Source organism: Dryobates pubescens, chromosome 25, assembly GCF_014839835.1.
Source record: "Dryobates pubescens isolate bDryPub1 chromosome 25, bDryPub1.pri, whole genome shotgun sequence".
In the NCBI taxonomy this organism is placed as follows: Eukaryota; Metazoa; Chordata; class Aves; order Piciformes; family Picidae; genus Dryobates; species Dryobates pubescens.
Genome location: NC_071636.1, coordinates 2,113,254 through 2,134,267, shown reverse-complemented (window position 1 = coordinate 2,134,267; position 21,014 = coordinate 2,113,254). Strand labels below are relative to the sequence as shown.

Sequence of the window (21,014 nt, the reverse complement as noted above, 5' to 3'; positions counted from 1 at the left end):
GCATTCTGGTAGCTCAGAGGTGTCAACCCATAACATTCCGTTTCAGCTGCAGTATGGATGGAGTTAAGAGAAGCTCACAGAAGCCAGCAGAGATGCAAGCAGTTTAATTTTACACAAACTAACTGCTGGAGTGGTTCATTCTATAGGCTCTGAGGAATGAGAAGAGACAACCAGAATCACTAGTGGCCACCTATGGAAAGTGACTCCCAAGGAAAGGAGCAGATGAGTACTGGGCTGTTCGGTCTCTGTACCAGCACAAAGGGACATTTCCTGGCTGCAGGGTTGCAGCCCAGTGCATTACTTTTAATGTGTCTGTCTATGTTCACATTTCTAATAGGTAACTATCAATACTAACTCCTCAGAACTTTTAAACTTCATTCAACACAGGATCCTGAATCCAGAAGTAGCAAACATGAGAAGATTACAGCAGAAACACTTCTACATATTCTATGCCTTTGCAGAGAGGAAATGGGCTGAAGTCATGCCAGGGAAGAGTTAGGTTGGAGATGAGGAAAGATTTCTTTGCTGCCAGAGTGGTCAGGGACTGGAAGAGACTGTCCAGGAAGGTGGTGGAGTCACCATCCCTGGAGGTGTTCAAGAAACATGCAGCCATGGCACTTTGGGACATGGTTTAATGGCCATGGCGGTGTTGGGTTGATGGTTGAACTGTATGACCTTAGAGGGCTTTCCCAAACAATTCTGTGACTATGCAGCATGTTTTGTTTAAAGCATTTAGCACAGTGTAGGGAGAATTTCTGTATCCACATCAATCTACACAAACAGCACCAGTTTTAAAAGGCCTCATTCTGTAGTTAGAAGCCACTGGCCAGTGTTTCTGGTGGTGGTATTGAAGACCTAAACATGGTTTCACTCATGCTTCATCAGCAGTCAACAAAGGCTGCTACCAAAATGGCAGCCTCTTCCTCACACCCAGGCACACCATTCCACCTCCCAGGCTGACATTGGATCTTGTGATGATGCAATCCTTGGGTGCATAGAATCACTTCACCAAATGAAAGATGAGAAACAAAAGGAAAGAAAAGTGTTCATCAGCTCAGCAGAGTGACAGCTTCCCCTGCAGCCACATCAGCACCAGGGCAGGAGGGAGAACACACAGCTGAGAGCAGCAGCAGAGTGGGATCTCCCCTTTCAGTGACAGCACAATCAGATAAAACACAACCCTAAGCTGCACACAGAGGCTGTTGTTGACGTGCACCTTAAGCCAACACAAGCAAGCACTGGTGCTATAAGCCCTGCTGGACTGGCCTGCCTTCCCTGCATCAGTTATCTGCTGCTGACTCCACCACTTCTGCTTCCTGGCAGTGCTGCTCCTTCAACAGACTCATACTGAGGACAACTGACTAAAAAAAGGTTTTCTTCCCTCTAATCAATCTCCTTATCTGATTCATTTGAACAGCCAGAAACACTCGTTGCAGCAAGACAGAGGACAGCAAAGCAGGTCAGAGGGAGCAGAGCTGTTCCTTTTACTTTTAGTAAGCCTGCTGGTTTTACACCACCTGAAGTATTCACTGAGACAGAACCCAAGATTGCCAGCCTGAGGACAGAGCTGTGAGAAAGCTGTTTTAACTCCCAACTGCTTAGAAATGAATGCAGAACAAAGCCAGAGTCTTGCCAGGTGATGTCATCCATTGTGTTTCTTGTACCTTTGCCCATATGTGCAGGCTTGGCTTACTATGGCTGCTACAATCTCTTAACACTAAAATCCCTGACAAAAAGGAACTTAATAATCCTTACTGCTATGGTAGTAAATTATGCAAGAGACTTTTTGGAATATGTGCTCTGGAGGGCTGAGCTGTGGGGGGGCTCAGCTCCCCAGACAAGAAGAGCTTTTCTACAGTGTTTTCATTCTGAAGTTAGTTAACTACAATTGGAGACATAATAAAGTGTGTGTAAGATACCTGTTCTAACTGCACTCAGCCAAGCCTGCAAGGAAACAAATCAGACCTCTGTGTCCAACATCCAAAATCTTTCAGGAGGAGGAGAAATGGCCTCAAGTTACACCAGGGGAGGCTTAGGTTGGACATTTGAATAAATTTCTTCACTGGAAGGGTTCCCAACCACCAGACCAGACTCCCCAGGGAGGTGCCTGAATCTTCATCCCTGGAGGTGTTTAAAAAGACACAAGGCTGTGGTGCTGAGGGCTGTGGTTCAGCACCAGCCTTGGTACAGTTAGAGAATGGTTGGACTCCATCTAAATAAAGATCTTCTCCAACCCAAACGATTCCATGGTTCTGAGTAACGTTTTACAGTACAATTCCCAAGGAGCTGCTTTCAGACACAGCAAGTACCAGGGCAGAAGAGCATGTTCAAACCCAAAATTCCACGTGGGCATCCAAAATATACCCAAAAATTAGGTATTAATGTAAACACAGCTATAGCTATGCTGTCATTAATAAACATGGCCACAGAAACAATGTCCTTTGAGGAGGAGTGCAAGCAGAGGTTTCCTTCTTCCTAGGTGACCCTGCAGACTGAAAAGGCTTCAGAAGAAATGAACCAAGACCATTGAAGGTCCTGATGTCCCCTACACACAGAAGAAAGCAGAAGAGACACAGAAAGCAAATCAGCACTTCCTCCTACCACCATTAGTCTGCTGCCTGAAATACACTTTCCCATCTAACTTCAACAGCTGAGGGTTGGAGCCATCTTAACTCCAGGACACCATCCACAACTAACCACCTAAGGGAAGTAAAACCTAAGATCCAATTCTCTCCCCCCACCCCCACCCAGGCTTAAATCAGAACAGTAGAGGCAGGAAGGGTCTTCTGCTGATCTCATAGCACTCCATTCAGATTGGCAGAGCTGAGGTTGCTAGAAATCACAACATCCCAGCAACATTTCACACTGCACAACTTGATTCTGGCATGCTACCAGCAACCCTGAAGATATAATTAGTGCTGTGTAGCCACTGTGACTATTTCCCTCTTCTGCAGTCCTTGCAGATGGATCACAAACAAAACATCTTCCACCTCCTCTGTTTTCCCCCTCATCTCCAGCAAGTGCTTTTTGGACTATACATGTGGTATGATAAATGGACAGATCAATTCTAAATGGACTTCTGCATTAGACTTGAGTAATTCCATCCATTTTCATACACAAAGCTCCCTTGGAGAGATTATACAAGAATGCAGACACAGCAGAAGCAGGAAAAGGCAGAGCATCACAAGTTTGAGAAATTCAATGGCTAAACTTATATTACCAGGCTCTTTTTTTCCTGCTTCATAGACTACAGAAAGGTGAAAAAAGCTAAGGAAGGTTCAGGCCTCAGAGTAGAGAGTCAGTACCTAAGTACTTCTAAAATAGGAAGGATGTACCTGAAAAGGAGGTGAAGATCTCCAGGAAAGGCTTGAAGGGTCTACAAGCCTAAGAACTAGGTATCTATCACTCAGGCCCCCAGCTCCAACCCTGACTTTTCAGCATGGCACTGCTCAGGTCATTTTATCTCAGTTCTCCTATCAAATACACATAAGAAAGCCCCAAGTATAAAATACTTCCCAATTACCGGTCCAAAAGGTGCTACTCAAGACAGATTAAAGGTTGTCTAAAAGATCCTTGAAGTCCCTTCCAACCTGGGATTCTATGAACAAAAATCAGGTGTCTCTAGTCTCCTTAAGAAAAAAGGAATGTGAGAAACCAAACTAAACCTCACCATTAATCAGGTGCTGCTACAAACAAGTTTCAGTTAACCAAAGGCAGCACAAAAAACAGCTCTCAGCATATGCCCTTCTAAGCAAGGGGAAGATGTCTAGCTGCCCCAGGTACCTCAACCTGCTGTATTTAGCAGCTTCTGAAGCTAGGCACAATCTAAACAACTTCTCTTATCTATTTTTGTTTGCTTCTGTGTAGGATACCCTGGCTGCCAAGTCTCTTTAATCTACAATTTATGCTTCAAGTTGGAACATAAAAAATGTAAACACCATATATATATTTGCCAGTTTTATTAGAGCCTCAGCTTAGAGAGCTTCATTCAAGTAAGTAGCTATTCTGAAGCCACCAGAGACTCATACTAAGGACTATGCACAGGAGTAAAAATCTGCATAAGAAAGTCCTTAGTTCACAGTCCAAGAATTTAAACTGTAGTTAAAGGTGTCATGGGAATTACACCACCATTTTAATTAAATGCTATAAGATCTTGCAGACAGATTCAAGATTAGCACCATCTGTTTTGGTTTCAGTGTTTCATTTCACTACATCATCCTCACACAGCAACAAAATATCATTTCACACTCTGCTCGAGCCATTTAAATACCAGAGAAAATTTATGTCATCTCCATACACTTCACTAGGAAGGAAGGAAGGACAAAAGGACAGAGACTGGAGGACTGGAAACTACTCTGTAAGAACGCCTGCTTAGGGGGGAGACAAACACAGGCTGACAAGAACTCTTGTCCCTCACTCCCACTCAAATCAAATATTTAGTAACATCTGCCTAAGTCCCCATCAAGTGAAGTGAAATAAGAGAGGCAAGAAACACATCAAAGAAAAGAAGAAACTGTTTCATCAAAAAGAAATGTTAAAAAATTTTAAAATCATTTTCTTCATAGCTGTGCATTATTCCTGCAGTCTAAGAAAGATTCCTCTGTGGATAACACAGCTTCTCATGCTAAGGCTGAAGTAGCACAAGCACTTGTACACAGTCTCTCGTCTTCTGCTCCCGGGTCTGTATCTCTCTTGCTTTAACAAAGCCCACAAAACAAAACTATCTGAGCTCTGTGTAGTCTCCTGAAATCAGATCACTTACTAAACAACACATTAACACTCCCCTCTTGATCCTCCCCAATTGAAAACAGCAGGGAATGGTTTGTGTTCTCTTCCCCCGGGGCTTATCCCCTCTGCCCCTCAGAGAGGGAGGCAGCATATGGCAGCCACCGGAGGCCTCAGCCTGCACCCACCCAGCCGTGGCTCGGCTTCAGCAGGACCCTTCTGCTGGGCCAAGCTACTGGCAGACAACGTGGCAAGAGCTCTGCAAACTTTTTCATACTCTGAACTCAAGAATGGGAGAAACAATGCATTAGAAAGAAAATCTAATTTTGAGAGGATCCTTACATGGCCAACAGCAGACCTGTGCCATGCCGAACGAGCAGCTGAGCTTCATTCCTCTTAATATGCAACCAATCACCAGTTGAGTGACATATTTGACTTTCATCCTTGTCCTCTACAAGCAGAGTGTCAAGAGGCTGGACAGAAAGGATAAAGGACAGCCACCAACAATCTTTGAAAAATGAAGGATGTGAAAACTGACCCTGGTCTGTTGTCATCTGCTCCTGAAAACAGGAAGAACCTGAGCACACGGCTGCATGCAGCACGTGCTGCCAGAAGGGCTTTGTGCTGGATAAACCTCTTCATACCATGCTGCCCTCTTCCTTCATACCCCCTGGAACAGATTATCTAAATGCTACTACTTCAGAGCTGTTTGTGACAAGCAACAGTGTCAGGGCATTTCTATGTCAACTTTTATCTTTGCCAAGGCTCAGTGAAGGATTTAACCGTAACCAAAATCCTATTATCAGATATCTTCCTGATGAACTTCTGCACCTGGTGACATCCGAGATACTACAGCATAGATTTGAGGAGCAGAAAACCCAAGATACTTCTAAATCAAAAGAGCCCACATACCATCATTAACCCCCACACACTAATAGCATGAGCTGCTAGGCCTAAACAGGAGCCAGCACTGACAGAACGGAGGTGGTCTTCCCCCTCTCTCTCCCAGATGTAGGTGGGATTCTGCCCTTGTGGGAGGAGGTAGCCTGAAACAGATTGTTTCAAAGAGGAAAAAAGTCAGACCAGTCTCACATCTGAGCTGGCAACCAAGTACCATCTTTCCTCATGGAAAATATAAAAGAGCTCTAAATTTAATGTTTGGATTTCAACAGTTTTGGCAAATGTAGAAACTCCAACAAGTAAGTTTGGAGTGGCAGGCATAAAACAAGGAGCCATCTGACAAAAGTGTCTGATAAAAGGTTACCCAGGGAGGTCATGGATGCCCCCTCCCTGGAGGTGTTCAAGGGCAGGCTGGATGAGGCTTTGAGCAACCTGGGTTAGTGGGAGATGTCCCCGCTCATGGCAGGAGGTTGGAACTAGATGATCTTCAAGGTCCCTTCCAACCCAAACCATTCTGTGAGTTTATGAATTTGTTCTGATTCCATAAAGCTGTTTCCATGCCATGTTCTTTAGCCAGATACCATTAATAAAACAGTAATAGTTACTCAGAATCAACTCCATGAAGTGTTAAAAACCCCCACAATCATAAAACAACAAAAGAAGGATTTTTGAGGAAAGACTCTGAATTACATCAGTATCTTTCACCTTCAGTGCATGGTTTTGGTTAGCAAATCTCCAGTTCCTTAATTGACTCAGAAAATCTCAATTCCAAAGTGGAACCTGGGTCATCAGTTCTCACCTACCAGAAAGGCTGGAACCAAGTTCATCAAGCAGAGCTGTAGAAGGACAATGTGATAAGCATGGGAGCCAACGGGCTGAGATTTAGCCATTACTTGAAGAGATGCTTTCAAGTCAAAAATATTCAAGAGAAAAACATAAGGAAACTGTAAGATGGCAGTGACAGCACAGGGCTGCATCTCAGGGGCAAGCACTTCCACACACTGGTGCTGAACTAGAGACACAAAATGGGAAGTTGTCCTGATAGAATCTCACTGCCACACGTGAGAAAGGCAAAATGGAAAGGCCAACTTGAACAGCTGAACAGGTAGTGGACAGGTCGCAATCTAGGTTCAGAAGATCTCTCCAAGTCCCTGGAGAATGCATCACCCTAGAAAGCCAAAGCAGGTGGAAGCATTTCAAAACAAGACATGTGGGGTTTTGATGTGAGGCAGTTTTATGGGAAAGAGAAGAGGTGAAGTTTACCCACATCAGAACCAAATGTATAATGCCTGAAGGCAAAATGCCATCTCCAAGACAAAAAACAGAAGCAACTGAAGCCATTCTTTTCGTGTAGCAAACCCTAGGCTTTGGTAGTGACCTCCCCTGTGGGTCAGCTTACAGACACTATTTTACAGAGCAGACTAAAAGGTGCCTCTGAGTTCAGTAACACTTCAGCCAGCTTCTTTTAAAAACAGAATAAACTACCCTGTAACTTATTCTGAGTAGTTGGTTAAGAAGGGACAGTGAAATTTAAGCTACCACTGCACACTTCAGGTAGCACACAAAAGCAAGCAAACAGGCATCTTGCTAGCCAAAGAATCCCTTCCTTATTCCGAGACAGTGAACGACCAAGTTTGCAAGACCCTTTCAAAAAGGGAATCAGAGCTCAGTAAATACCCAGAGTAGAAGCAAATCCACAAGTAAATGCAGGAATCTTCTCTCTTCCTCCAACTGTAATTTTTTTTTAAGCTGAAGGAGGAAGGAAATGTCAAACATCAGAGTCATACAATGGACTATCAGATGTTTCCCAAACCAAGTAATCTGACATATGGGGGTTGAGGGGCTGGAGGAAGTAACAAGCCAAGCAGAGTAAACTTTGGCACAGTCAGTTAAAGAATGCAGCTCCTTTTCTTCCCTTAACAAAACCCTGCATTTGAGAACTGAATACTAGAACATTTTTGTACAGCACATCTAAGCAGAACTGCTTACTGAATATTAACAACAGCTTGGGCAGCCGTTTTACACGTGCCCATCGCTGACCTGCAAAGCAAACCCTGCTGCCTGCCCAAATGTGCCCTGGCCCAGCCACCTGGCACTGGGCTAGGAAGGTGGGAGCAGGGCAGAAATACTCCAATACTGCATCCAGTTCTGGTGTCCCCAGCATAAGGAGGGCACACAGCTACTGGAGTGAGCCCAGAGCAGTGGCACAAAGATGATCCATGGACTGCAAACCCCTCTCCTGTGAGGACAGGCAGAGGGAAATGGGGTTGTTCACAGGACCACAGGATGTAGGGGTTAGAAGAGACTTCTGGAGATCTCCGAGTCCAACCCCCTGCCAGATCGGGACCATAGAATCTAGTGCAGGTTGCACAGAAATGCATCCAGATAGGTCACAGCCTGGACTGTTCGGCCTGAAGAAGAGAAGACTCTGGGGAGACCTTAGAGCTGCCTTCCAATACTTGGAAGGATCCTACAGGAAAACCAGAGAAGGGCTTTTCATAAGGATAGGACAGGGGGAATGACTTGAAGCTGAGGGAGAGCAGGGTTAGACTGAAGCTGAGGAAGAAGTTCTTCAGTACAAGGCTGGTGCAGCTCTGGAAGAGGAACACACAGGAAGGTTGTGGATGCCCCCTCTCTGGAGGTGTTGAAGACCAGGTTGGATGAGGCCTTGAGCAACCAAACCTAGTTGGGAGACATCCCTGGCCATGGCAGGGAGATTAGAGTAGATGATCTCTATGGTCCCTTCCAACCTAAGCCATCCTATGATTCTATGAAATACAAGCAGACAGCCCTGGTTCTTAACATCAAACCTGTCTTGAGCAGTGACATCAAGGAAAGCTTGTATTGTTACACAGTTTGCCAAGATCCCTGAGCCCTCTGAAAACACCACCTCAAGAATCTCCCTTAATATAGAAAGGAGTAAATAAATCCTACAGGACTGGTCCTGTAGCTTCATTTTGCCATCTTTCTTACTGTCATTCTTGCAAAGCCAAGAATCCAGCAACTCTTGCCAGAAGGAAATTCATGGAGAGCTCAACTCTGAATTGTATTAAAATACACATGAAAATCAAATAGCCAGAAACACTGAGTTAAACCTGAAACCAGTGAATTCTGAGTAATTGAACCAATTAACCTCTTCTGTCAGCACAGTAGCTATCATTTTACAAAAATACTTGACACAGTCACAAGATGTTCCTGGGATGGATTTGGTAACTCTGAGAGCTGCCCTCAAATTCAGTAATACTGCACCCAGAGATGAACTGAGATTCATGAAACACCTGATGCTAAAAGACTGCAGATGCACTTGATTAGATCTGAAAACTTCCCAGCAAGCCAAAGACTCAAAGACAAAAAAAGTCATGGATCCATATGGTAACAAACCAAACCTCTTGGAAACTTAGGTCTTGAAACTGTTAGTTCTGAACACATCATTAACAAGACCCTGAAGGTTGCCAATGCCCGGTCAGGAGGCACAAAAGAATTTTCCCCTGAATTTCGTTTCCAGTCCTCTGTTCTCACAAAATACTGTATTTTATGGGTAAAATGTTGTATTTTACAGGCAAAGAATAGGCCATAAGAATAGGCAACAAAGCACTGACAAGGCTCTTGGAGCCCTCTTGGAGCTAAAGATGAATTAATAAAGTTTTACTGAGCAAGCTCTAAGTTTCCTTCTCTAAGACATGGATTGTGGTTACACAGCCCCTTTGATCTCAATTCAGCCCATGCCTTTTCAGGTCAGTTGCCCAATTCAAGTTAACATGTGAGCTTATGAATCTTACTGGGTCACCAGGGCATGGAATGAGAATGAAGGGGTATGGAGGGGAAAAAAGGGAGGAAAAAATCCACACCTTTTGCTCTGTAAGTAATAATTTTCTTTTCATAAAGAAGAATGAACACTACCCTGTAACACTGGCTGACTAAAGGGAGCAGAGACAGGATACAGAAATAAGTGTCTTAGATCTCAGACTGAAAATCAATTTCAGAAGGCTGCTGATTTTGCTCCATTGTGATAAGCTGATCGCTGTGGATGTTTGAGCTCATCTGTGTCAGTCACATAAATGTAAATATTGCCTAGGGGCACATTATACAACAGCAACACACAGTAACATTTCCTGCCTCAGAGAAACAAAGAGAGAACACCACCGAAAGCTCAAGTCATCATTTCCATATGCACTGCTGCCATTCTGCTCAGGGAAGTGAATCCAGCCACACATGACTCGGTGAGAAAGAACATTTTTTAAGCAGACTGAGGTAAGAAGTGAGAGTCAGGCTTTATCAAAATTAATCCAAATTCCCAGAGCAAGCCAAAGGAAAGAACCCTTAAACCTTTTGTCTGAGAGACACTGGAAAACAGGCATCATCTTACTAAGCAGAATGCTAAGAACCCTCCTGATCTGAAAAGCTCCGAGTGTACGGTATCAAAGTGGTTTCTGTTCAAACGTCGTTATCACTTCAGAGTACAGCCATCATAGCAAGGCAAGGCTGCAGAGCTGGCTGGAGCCACAGCAGGGAGTGAGGCCGGCTGTCATTCCCAGCATCGCAGCCCTGTTATCCCTGTGCTATGCACACTTCACAACCCTGTGCAGGGGGAACCTAACACGAGGGGGTACTCGTATTTTGAAATCTGTTAGAGCAGAATATTTTTATTAGCTGGTTTCTCTTTGAATCTACAGGCTGATGGTGGGGAACTCAGAGGAGAGGATCTATTTTTAAATCAGTACTTAAGAGCTTCAAAGGAAAGCAGTATGAAAGTTTGGCCTGAGGAAGAGGGATGCCCCCGTGTAAATACACGCTCCATAGAAACAAATCTGCATTTATTTGGGATCCTCTCTTGAAAACACTTGTGCACTTTAAAATTGGCAAGTTAATGCTAAAACGAGCACAATTCTAGTCAGAGCACAGCTTTTTTTCATGTTGGTGCCATATAAACACAAATAATAAGTCACAAATCCTGCTGTGCTGGACTCTGCACACAAAGAAGTGCACTCGACTCACCCAGGAAAGAGCAACTGAATACACACAGACCTGGAAGAATCTACACCTACACTTAGCAGCCTTAGAAGCAGGAGTCTTTCAAGACCAACCACCTATTCAGTGCTGTTAAGTCATCTGTAGGACCCCACAGACCAGTTTAGGAAAAGGGTTTGTAGGACAGCAGTGGAATAAGTCTGTGGGCATCAACTGGTAACCTTCCCCAAAGACAAAGGAGGAAGCAGAAAGAAAGAAGAAAAAAAGAAAAACAACTCATCTGATGTTTCTGGTGTGTACTGGAGTCAGGAGACAGAACTGTAAGCAAAGGAAAAAGGAGGAGTAGGGCTCAGGGCTCTGGAAGTGTAAGCACTGTGACTGTGAGGAGATGCAACAGCAGGGGAAGACAATGAAAGATGCAGGAAGGTGCAGTGTGGTCCCAGGCACGGGATGAGGGAGAACGTTTGTAGCAATATTCTTGCTACAACAGGGATGGTGTAGTCAAACCCCACTAACAGATACTGGATTCTGCTAGAACTGAGGATGTAAAAATTAAGAGTAGGAGGGGGAAGTGGTGTAATTCCACAAAGGAAAAGTGGAGACATGAAGTTAAGCTTTCTCATCCAGCACAGAAAAAGCTTCACACGAGATGTGTGACATTCAGCTTATTACAAAGCAGAACATCCCACTAGCATTGAGGTTTTTCTTTCAAAAGTGCATCTGCACACACACCCCTTACAGCCCTCTACCAAGGCACAAACTTCTTGAAAACATGGAGACTAAAGAAAAATGAAAGTCCCTAAAAATTCCTTCTTCATCTAATGACCTAAGCTAATCAAATTAGCACATACAGCAGACATCTTCCATATCCACCACTTCTTTCTTTTTTGTCCACTGAAGTTCAAAATTTCCATTTGTTCAGGTTCTCAAACTAATTGCATTGTCAAGAAGGGAAATGACAGAAGAAAGGTCAGTGTATAGGATTAAGGAGTTCCTTCTTTGCTCTCCTTCAGCTGAGGAAGTGCTCTCAGAAGCAGAAGGGGAAAAGGAAAAAAAATTAATACTCAAGATCAAATGAGTCTGGATGCATTCCTGTGTGACCTGTCCTGCTCTGGCAGGGGGCTTGGACTTGGTGATCTTCAGAGGCCCCTTCCAACCCCTAAGAGCCTGTGAGAACTGGGGTTCTGATGGCAGTACTGCACTAACTATGTAGAAAAATCCAGAAATCTGTATTTTCAGATAGCATTACAGCAAGTGAAAATGATGACATTTAAGATGCAGCTACCTGGGATTACTTTTTTAATACAGCAGCCTAATACTTGTGCTATTTGTGTACTCTTTACTCAGGCTGATGTTCCCGACAGCCGCCTCACCAAAGGGCTCACGCTGTCACCCAAATCAGAACATTGACACTGCAGAGGGATTCCCAGCCCCAGCAGATGTCACATTCAGAAGACAATCAGGACTTCACTGCAGTATTTCTCAGTAGCTAGATTGAGACTCTTCAGCAGGCTTTGTCCTGATCAGATGTCACCCCTGCAAGCCCCAAGTTTTTCTGGGGTGTTCAGAGCAGGTTCATTACCCAGCAGAGAGTCATCAACCCACTCCTGAAGCAGTGCAAGCTGACTGAATGTCTCTCCATCCCCAACGTCTTGCAAATCTGAGCCCTTGCTCTTCAAGCTCACACCCTATAGATACCATTAAACTGTTGAACACTCTGACAGGACATCATAAAAACCTGCTGCTGGAGGGATTTAAAACCTGAAAGCATCTTTTATTAGCAGGAAGTGAGCAAGCTCTCTAATGTCACTTTTCTTCTGCTATCTTGTTACCTAATAGCATTCAGGATAAAGATAAGTGAAGAGTCAAATACTTTTGGAGAGTTTGAGAGGTTAATTACACTTCTTAAGTGTACCCACATGCAAACTGACACCTACACAAAAGTGAAGCAAGCAAGGTATGTTGCACGTAGTGATCTAACATCCTGCATGCCAAAGCACCTGCCGACTGCTTGCAGCACTGCATTTATGAGACTACAACAAGCAAGAACAACTACTGGTTCATTTACTACTACTTAAGGATTTGGTTGGGCAATCAACCATTTACTATGAAGTCCTTAACTGATAATTATGCACCACCAGAGAGCACCTCATCGGCAGCCTCTGCATTCTGCACTTTGCAGTGCCATCAGAAACCTTGAAGGGGAAAACTCAAAACGCCACCTTGGATTTCCTCGGCTGCCTTCAGTTTCCTACAAACCACAACAAAACTCACTGACGGAAAGCAACAACTTCTGTTCCTCTTTGGGAACTGAAAAAAAAGCAACAGCAGCACTGACCTTTACAGTTTGTACACTTGCCTTTGCATATTAAGTGGAACACAGAGACAATCCCTGCTCCCCAGACCCTCCTGGCAGCAGTTTCTGCAAGAACACACTGAAAGGAGCAGTCGCGACATCTCCCATACCAGCTGCTATAAAGCCCTCTATAAATAGGCCTCACTTTCCAAGAACACAATCATGGTTTTTTCCAGGCTGAAGACTCCTACAGTATCTAATCTTTCACTTCATAAAAGCTACACCAAGTTTCAGGTCACTCCTGACACCCTTGGCTGTACTCCTTTTCCACCTCCAGCATACAAAATGTTATGCAACTTCACCCCAGCCTTCAGAGACTGACTTATCCCTGTGGGTCCACCACTACCAGTGGAGGAGACATCTCCATACTTCACCCAAGCCCTCACTGTCGTATGATTAACCCTTAGTCAGAGGAAAAGTCAAATTAATTTCAGTAAGGCTACTTTTATGGCTAAGGATTATTCACAGGAAGACTCTTTGCCAGCTGGGTCTGAAGCTTTAATATAAAGTGTATTACCTCAGAACACTTTGTCTCTAAATAGTTATTAGACAACTCTTCATTAGTACGTAAATAAACTGACCCTTAACGATTGCTTAGTAAATGCTCTTTTGATAAACAGGTATTCCTTTGCAGAAGCAGCAGCAGATATTTTGACTACTGCAGAAAGAGTTAGGATAAACAGAATTCCTTCTACTGCTGTGCTAGAAAAAGTGGTTCTGAACAGCAAGGGTGTTTCCAGTGACCAAGCCTATCAGTGCATGCCACTGGGAACAAGCTCCTACCTGACCTGTATTCTGATGACAAATAAGCAAACTGCCCCTTGCATCACTTTACTAAGAAATGCTTTACATTTAGAGCAGAATTCAGATTTCTTTGTGTGGGCTGTCTGTGGGGTTTTTCTGCCTGAGAGAGCACACAAACATTATTAACCCATTTTCTAGAGCAGCACTGGATCTCTGCTTCAGTATGGAGAAATACCCACTAGGGACAAGAGCCCTTCATGTCACCAAGGCCAGAGCAGGGACACCTCCTGAAACCCAGCTATGCAAGCCTGAGATCACACTCAGCATCTGGACATTCAGAGTTTAAAACCTTCAGTTAAGACTGTACCTTCTCCTCAGGTGAACTATTCTGAGCTCTGTACTTTCTGGACCTCTCTGGTGAAAAAAAGAACCAATTATGAAAAAGCTTTTAGACAGGATTTTGTGTAAGAAGATGCAGGGAAAAAATAGTGGTACCCAACCTCTCTACAGGCTGTCTATAGCTGACAGAAAAATAAGCTAGAAATCATGAGCTGTTCAAGCCACCCAAATCCTTTACAGCAAGCAGACAGGCTCAGCACAGAGCTCTGGCTTCCCTGGGGTGGGGAGGCAGCATTCTTCTTAAACACCACAAACGTTTGTGGGAGGAAATAGTATTTAAACCCAAATGAACGGGATCACTCAAGATTAGAACTATTTCAGAACTCCAGTTCCCCAGTCAAGATAATTCTTTGTGAGTCCCACCCAAAACAAAGCTTGTGATGAAAAAAAATTGTCAACTTCTAATAGCAGAATCCGTCTCGGAAAGCTTTGTAATGCAGCTCCCTCCTAAAGAAGAGAAAAATTCCCATGCACAGCAGGTTTAGTTTGTGCAAGGTTTTGTTCTGTTCCACTGAAAAAGGAAATGATTAGCAAAAGCCTCTCTAATTGGGAATCCAGACTGCTGTAGCTGGAACACTTCATACACTTTGAAATGAATATGACAATTTGAGGGGAAAGGGTCAGTGGTGTTGGCCACATACTTCCAGCATTTCCTTTCTCCCTATCTTCCACTGATACATAAATCCCAACCAATTCTAACATCCTCTAAAACAAACCACCCCAATACTTTCCATATATGCTAGGGCAAAAAAAAAATAATAATACCAATTTATTGCATCTTCTTTTTGGCAACTGGAGCCAGAAAACAATAAAAAAAAATTACAGTTTAACACACAGCACCACATTACAGGTATGGAAACCTCCCACAAAATTACAGGGCAGATTAAAGGGTTGCACATTAAACTCATTACTATTATTAAACTCACTTGCAAAAGGATTCTGCTAAACTCATTTCAGTGATATTACACACCCACTTAAAATTTAACATAGGGGGGTGGGGGGGAACCAAAAGACCAAGCCACAATAACGATGGAATAACTTCACTTGATAATTTATGCTAATTGCACACCAACACTCATTGTTACCAGGGACAGCTCTGCAGATTGCAACCACATGAAAAGTTAAGCTTCTCAAAACCAGGCTGCTCAATTCTCCATTAGTAAACAGGGGCTTCACATCTCTCTTCTGCAAAGGACAAACTATTCACCACCACCTTGCTCTTACAATCAGATCCAATTGTCTACATCATGCTCACTGCTTGATTTTTCTGACTGGGTAAGAGCAGCGCAGTCAAAAATCACTGGAACAATTCCTGCATCTCCATACCCACAGCCCTGATAGATATTTATAAATATTAGAACACACCATCAAACAGAGGCACAGAATCAAGCTTAAAGAACAGAACAGTGCCCTGAGACGCCAAAGAACTACATTTATTCTCTAGAATCTCTAGCTGTGTGCTATGGCTCTTGCCCCAGATCCTTACAAGCTAAGAGCAAAATAAAACCCAAACATAGAGACATTAAAAATAGAGGCAAACTAACAAACATACAACAAAAGGTAAAAACAAAGAGCTGGATAATTTGCTTTTTTAATTAGTTTTCCATAATTCCTACGAGGGAGCTAAAAATTCCTTTCTATTAGAACAAGCACAACATGTGCACCCACCTCCAGTTCTGGCAGAGCTTTGATGCAAGGAGGGGGAAACCACACTAAATCTCTCCTCATGCTAGCCCCAAAGTTGCATTATTCACTTAACTACACCACGCCATGCACTGCAGTCCCTCCTTTCCCTCAATATGATCCCTGGCAGCACTAGAAGGCTCTTGATGATCAAACAGTTCTCTCACTCATCCAGCTGTTTGCCCAGCCAGAAGGGATAATGGTCCAGCATGTGTCAGGTAAAATAAAGCCATGTCTTTCCAAACGGCTTTGCCCTTACACACAAACTGTTGTCTTAGTTTATATTTAAATGACAAACCTGTAGCTAGCCAAAGCTGACACCACAATTTTTGCCACATTAAACCACGAGTAGGAAGTTGTCAGTTCCCAGTGAGGTGGACAGACAGCATCTATTGAAACGAGCTATCCCGCGTACTGCCTTTGCAGCCAGTTTCTCTTCAGAGAAGAACGAAACTGTAAGGTTGGGGCTTTTTCACCTCTTGCCCCCAAGCACGATCTAAGCCAAGTGGAGCCCACGCTGTAACAACGGCTGACACGCAGTCACAAAAGCCCAGAGCCCAAGTTCGACAGGCTATCACCTCATACGACTGCTGGCTGCTGCTGCCGAAATGACGTTTGTGACTGTGAACGGAAAGGAAAACCCTACCAGCTAGCACGGCAGGCACAAAGCATCAGGGCACGGAGTGCTAGGGAAGGCGAGGAGACGAGCCTGGTCACCGGCGAAGATGGTCGTGCAGGCAGGGGACACAGCATCCGTCTCCTCTGCCCTCTCCTCTGGAGAGGAGCGCAGCTGGGAGCGCCAGCCACTCACTCGCAGCAAACCACGTTAAAGAGCAAAATAAACACGGGGAGCCGGGCCGGGGGAGGGGCCAGCGCAGGAGCAGCCCCACGGGCCCCGACTATAAAGCCCCTGGCAGCTGCACCCAACCGGCAAACTTGCTGCGCGGCGGAGCGCCCGGTTAAGTAGCGGCGACTGCCGCCGTTTCCCCATCCCCGGGGCACTCACCAGCGAGAAGAGGTTGGAGTGACAGTCCTCCAGGCTGGCCCCGTTCGCCACCCAGTTCGCCGCCGCAGTCATGATCCTCGGCGAGCCCGGCCGCTAGAGCGGGGCATGTCTGAGGAGCCGGGCGCAGCGTTGGGGACAGAGGCAGCGGGCACCGCTCGGTGGTGGCCGCGGGCCGGCCCCTCGCCGCGGAGCGAAGGAGGGCGGCCGGCAGGGGGCGCGCTACGGGGGCGGGGGGGAGGGAGCACTCCTCTCTAGCCGGCCCGGCGAGCCTCAGCCCGCGCGGCCCACTCCGGCGGCGCCTCTTGGTGCGAGCCCCTCAGCACGCAGCGCGAGTGAAAGCCTCCTCCAGTCCTGCAGGCCGCCTCAGCACCGCCGAGGCGAAGAGAAGAAGGGGGGGGGGGCCCGGGGCCTTCCTTCCGCGTCCAGGTTTGGCCCCCCCCCGGCCAGGGCACACGTTGCGGCGAAGGGCAGAGAGGTAGGAGAGAGGAGGGTCGTCTCCTCCTCCTCCTCCCGCGGCCCGGCGGCGGCCCCTGCGGGACACGGGCCGGGCGGGGCGGGGGAGGGTCCCGGCCCCGGGCAGTGTCGGCGGCGGCGGACGGGGGGCGCTGTCTGGCGTGCCGGCGGAGGCCGTGTCCCCTCCCCTCCCCGCCCGGCCGCCCCTCGCTGCTGCCGCCGCTGGCTGTGGGTGGATGGTGTTTTCCTCCTCCTGCTGTTGCCGCTGCCGCTGCTTGCCGCCGCCTTGTTTACGCTCCGTGCGGGACTCCCGGTGTTGCGGGCGGCGGACGGCAGCCCCGGCCCAGAGAGGGAGCACTGTCCCTGCCCGTCCTCGCCCCGCTCCGCCTGGCGCTGCCCGCCCAGCGGCCCCGCTCACCCGCTCCTCCTCACACACTCGCCTCTGCCTCTCTCCACTCTGACAGCAATGGCGGCCGCCAGCCGCAGCTCGCCTCGCCATTGGACGGCGGCGGCCCACGTGATGCGCGCCGGAGGGCGGGGGCGCCGGCGCTGGGGCTCCCCCCAGCCCCTCCCTCCGTCGCAGCGGCGCCCGCCGGGCCGCTGGGGGCGCGCTGGAGCGGGCGGCGGCGGCGGTGGTGCCCGGGGAGGCCGCGGCGGGAGCGGGCGAGCGGCGGAGGCCGGGCTGGGGTCGGGTCGCTACCGAGGAGTGGGTCCCGCCCTCCACCTCCCGGCACCGGACAAACTTTGCTCTTGCTGGCGCTGCCAGAGCAGCGGCCCGGGAGCTTTCCTGCCGTCTCCGACTCGGTTCGGCCGAGGGGTCTCTCGCCGCCAGAAAACGTTACTTAAAAGAAGTTGTTCGGGGCGGAGCTGCCGGCTCTGCCCGACCCCGCTCCCATCTGTTGCTCCGCACATCACCCTCGGGACAGACATTTGACGGGTCCTCCCCCGACACCTGGGGCTTGTCACTGTAGTTGCAAACCGGCTTCACAACGTACTCGCTCCGGTCTCCACATCAGGGCACATGCTCCACAACGCGCCCTGCGAAAAGTCAAGTTCAGCCCCAAGATCTGCAGAGCCCATGAGCCGCAACTACGCTGGAATCCAAAGCAGCCATACGCTCCTTCCACTGGGAACAGCTTTAAGCAGCGCGAATAGTTGTTGCCCTATCAAATCAATTCGAAAATACTCGAATTAATCAAATGGAATTAGTTCTTGTAGCAGTCCTGCCCCGGAGAAGAAGACCGGATTGACACAAATAACAGATAGTTTTTAAACTTTGTTTAAAATATGTAATTTGTAGCCAATTACTTTGTCACTGTTTTTAATGCCCCTTTGATTCTAAGCAGCAGGAGAGGATCTGCTCAGAGAGATTACAGCTCCCCTACCTGAGCTCCTCACTGCCAGCAGTGTTCCACAGGTGACAGAAAGCAAACATTGCTGCTCAAAAGGTGAAGATTATTTAGCAGTTCTGCTATAAGACAAATATAGCAATTCAGCACAGGCTTTAGTACAGAAATGTCACACCTTTTCACTGACCTGATTCAGTGGAAAAAGTTCTCACTCTGCTCAGTGGCAGCTTTCCTTATCGTGATTTTAATCTGATTTTTTTGCAATTTACTTTTCTCAGTACTAAATGAAGATTAGCATCTGTTCTAGTGACTGAATGGGGTTTGTTTGGACTTACCTCAGAGTGCCAGATCTAACGTCAAACAAGCAGCACAGCCATTTACCTCAATTACGTACACGGGGAGGTTGAATTCAGGCCAGAAAAATGTTTCCACCAGGACCAGGCTTCTTGCTACGTCTGTTCTTCATCTGGCACATCCAACCCACCGTGCCCTGTTCCCATCACTGTCACCCTGAACGGCAGTTCTGCCTTGCAAAGACTGGGCTTCTAACACTGAGAAGAAAATCGCTTTCCAACACAGATAAACTATTCAGTTCAATTACAACTGCAGGGTTTAATTTTGGTTTGGTTTTGTTTTTCCATGTTAGTCAGCCAAAGAAAGCCTAGACTCACCCTAGGGAGAGACTTTTGTCCTCCTTCAGTTCATCGAGGAGGACCAAAGCAGCACAAAGATGCTATAAAAGCCCCAAATTCTTGCAAAGCACAGCTGACAAAGTACCCAAACTGTCATTGTCTACAAATTGTACACTGCAGCCTGGCAATCCAGAATCAGGGCAGCACTTTGGACCATCCAGGACCCCTTTAGGACCTCTTCCTTTTATCAATCAGTCTTATAAACACCGGTAAAGATGTCAAGCAACATGTATTAACCAACCAAAAAATACATCCCTCCACATTAAAATAGTACAGTTCTCTGTAAAGACACTGCACCATCCCTGAATAACACCTAGGGTACAAGAAACCCTTTGAGGAAGTATTCATTCTGTTGCTGGAATAAAAGAACATCCCTTATCATCAAAAATGTGATTTTTGTACTATAGAAATATTTTGAAGCTGAGAAACACATAATTGCTTAGCCCAAGAAAGCTAACAATACTGTGCAGAATTCATCTTTCTTCCATATGCTGCTTCCACTCCAAATGGTATTTCCAGTTGTCAGCGTTCCTCTCCTGGATCTTCCAAGTCGTGATGACTTATAATGCTGGATTTTCTCATGAAAATGTGGGGTCTGACACATGATTCAGATCCATTCTCATGGGCAGAAATGTTAATACACTCACACTATGCTGCTCTGGCCATTTTTCAGGATTCTTATGAACACTATCATCTACTCCTTAAATGAAGAAATCTTCCAGGATAATTAAACCACCTGCAGTAGGTCAGTGTTCTGAAGCTGAAGGGTTGCTGCTAGCTTTGGTCAAAAGGTTCCTAGTCAAATATTTTGCCCATGTCCCCACGTGTCAAAGTTCATTTTGGTTTTGAACTGCATACAGACAGCATCTCCTTCGGTTGTTTGCCAGTCACTTGGGCTTACATTGTGTGCAGTGACCACAGAGCAGAGAAATCATTACAGTCTAATCACTCGCTTCACAGCCCCAAACTAGCAAAGTTCCCTTGCTGTCTTCTGACAGTAGCGTGACTGAGAACAGAAGTTGTTCGCCTCACAGATACCGTGTACAAGTGACACTTGCACATGTGTAATTACCCTAGATGGTATGTGGTGGAACATGTTTCCCAGCTCTGGGTATTCAGGTTTTATTCCCTGGTTTTTTTTGTTTGTTTTGTTGTTTTTTTATTTTTTCACTTCTTTTTTAAAAACCAACCAATGAACACAAACAATAGCACTGGGGTCTCTGCTTTGACAAAATACAGCAAGCCACGGGAACCTCTCGCTGAATTTCCCTGGTGTGTTAACGTGCAAGCTGCAATTGCAACACCCAGAAGCAGAGAGGACTTTCCAGGCTCCTGGAGATCAGCTGGGTCACGCTTAGCCTTCACCCTACAGAGCTGATAAGCGCTCCATGAAGGAGCCAGGTACCTGCCCTTACAAAATCAGTCCTAATTTATTGTATTTCTAGACCAACTTACCCAGAGCTCACAGTAATGATCAAACCTGTTCTGCCAGGGGGATGGCTCAGCAGTTCCGTAGACTGTGTTTTCACCAGCAGGTGTTGCTTATGCTTCAAACTAAAGATGGAGGAAGAAACAAAGATGTCAGGAGGCTGAAGGAAAGCCAGAATGTCAAACGGTTGCTTGGGTTTACTTTGTATTAACATACAACCACTCTGCTGTACTTTCAAGTACCTCCAACTGAAGGAAAGATTATTTACATGAGGAACACAACTGACTTAAGTGCTCGTTTCAGACAGGGC

The 21,014-nt window shown here is 46.2% G+C and overlaps 1 protein-coding gene across 1 annotated transcript in view; it reads right to left on the bottom strand.

Moving 5' to 3' along the window:
• The window catches only part of MED13L (mediator complex subunit 13L), a 199,766-nt gene extending 182,802 nt beyond the window's left edge, over positions 1–16,964 (bottom strand). Inside the window, exon 1 of the mRNA XM_054173322.1 lies at positions 16,782–16,964. Coding sequence (XP_054029297.1) covers positions 16,782–16,853 — 72 coding nt within the window. The 5' untranslated portion in view covers positions 16,854–16,964. The remainder of the gene's footprint in view (positions 1–16,781) is intronic.
• Between the last annotated feature and the right edge of the window lie 4,050 nt (positions 16,965–21,014).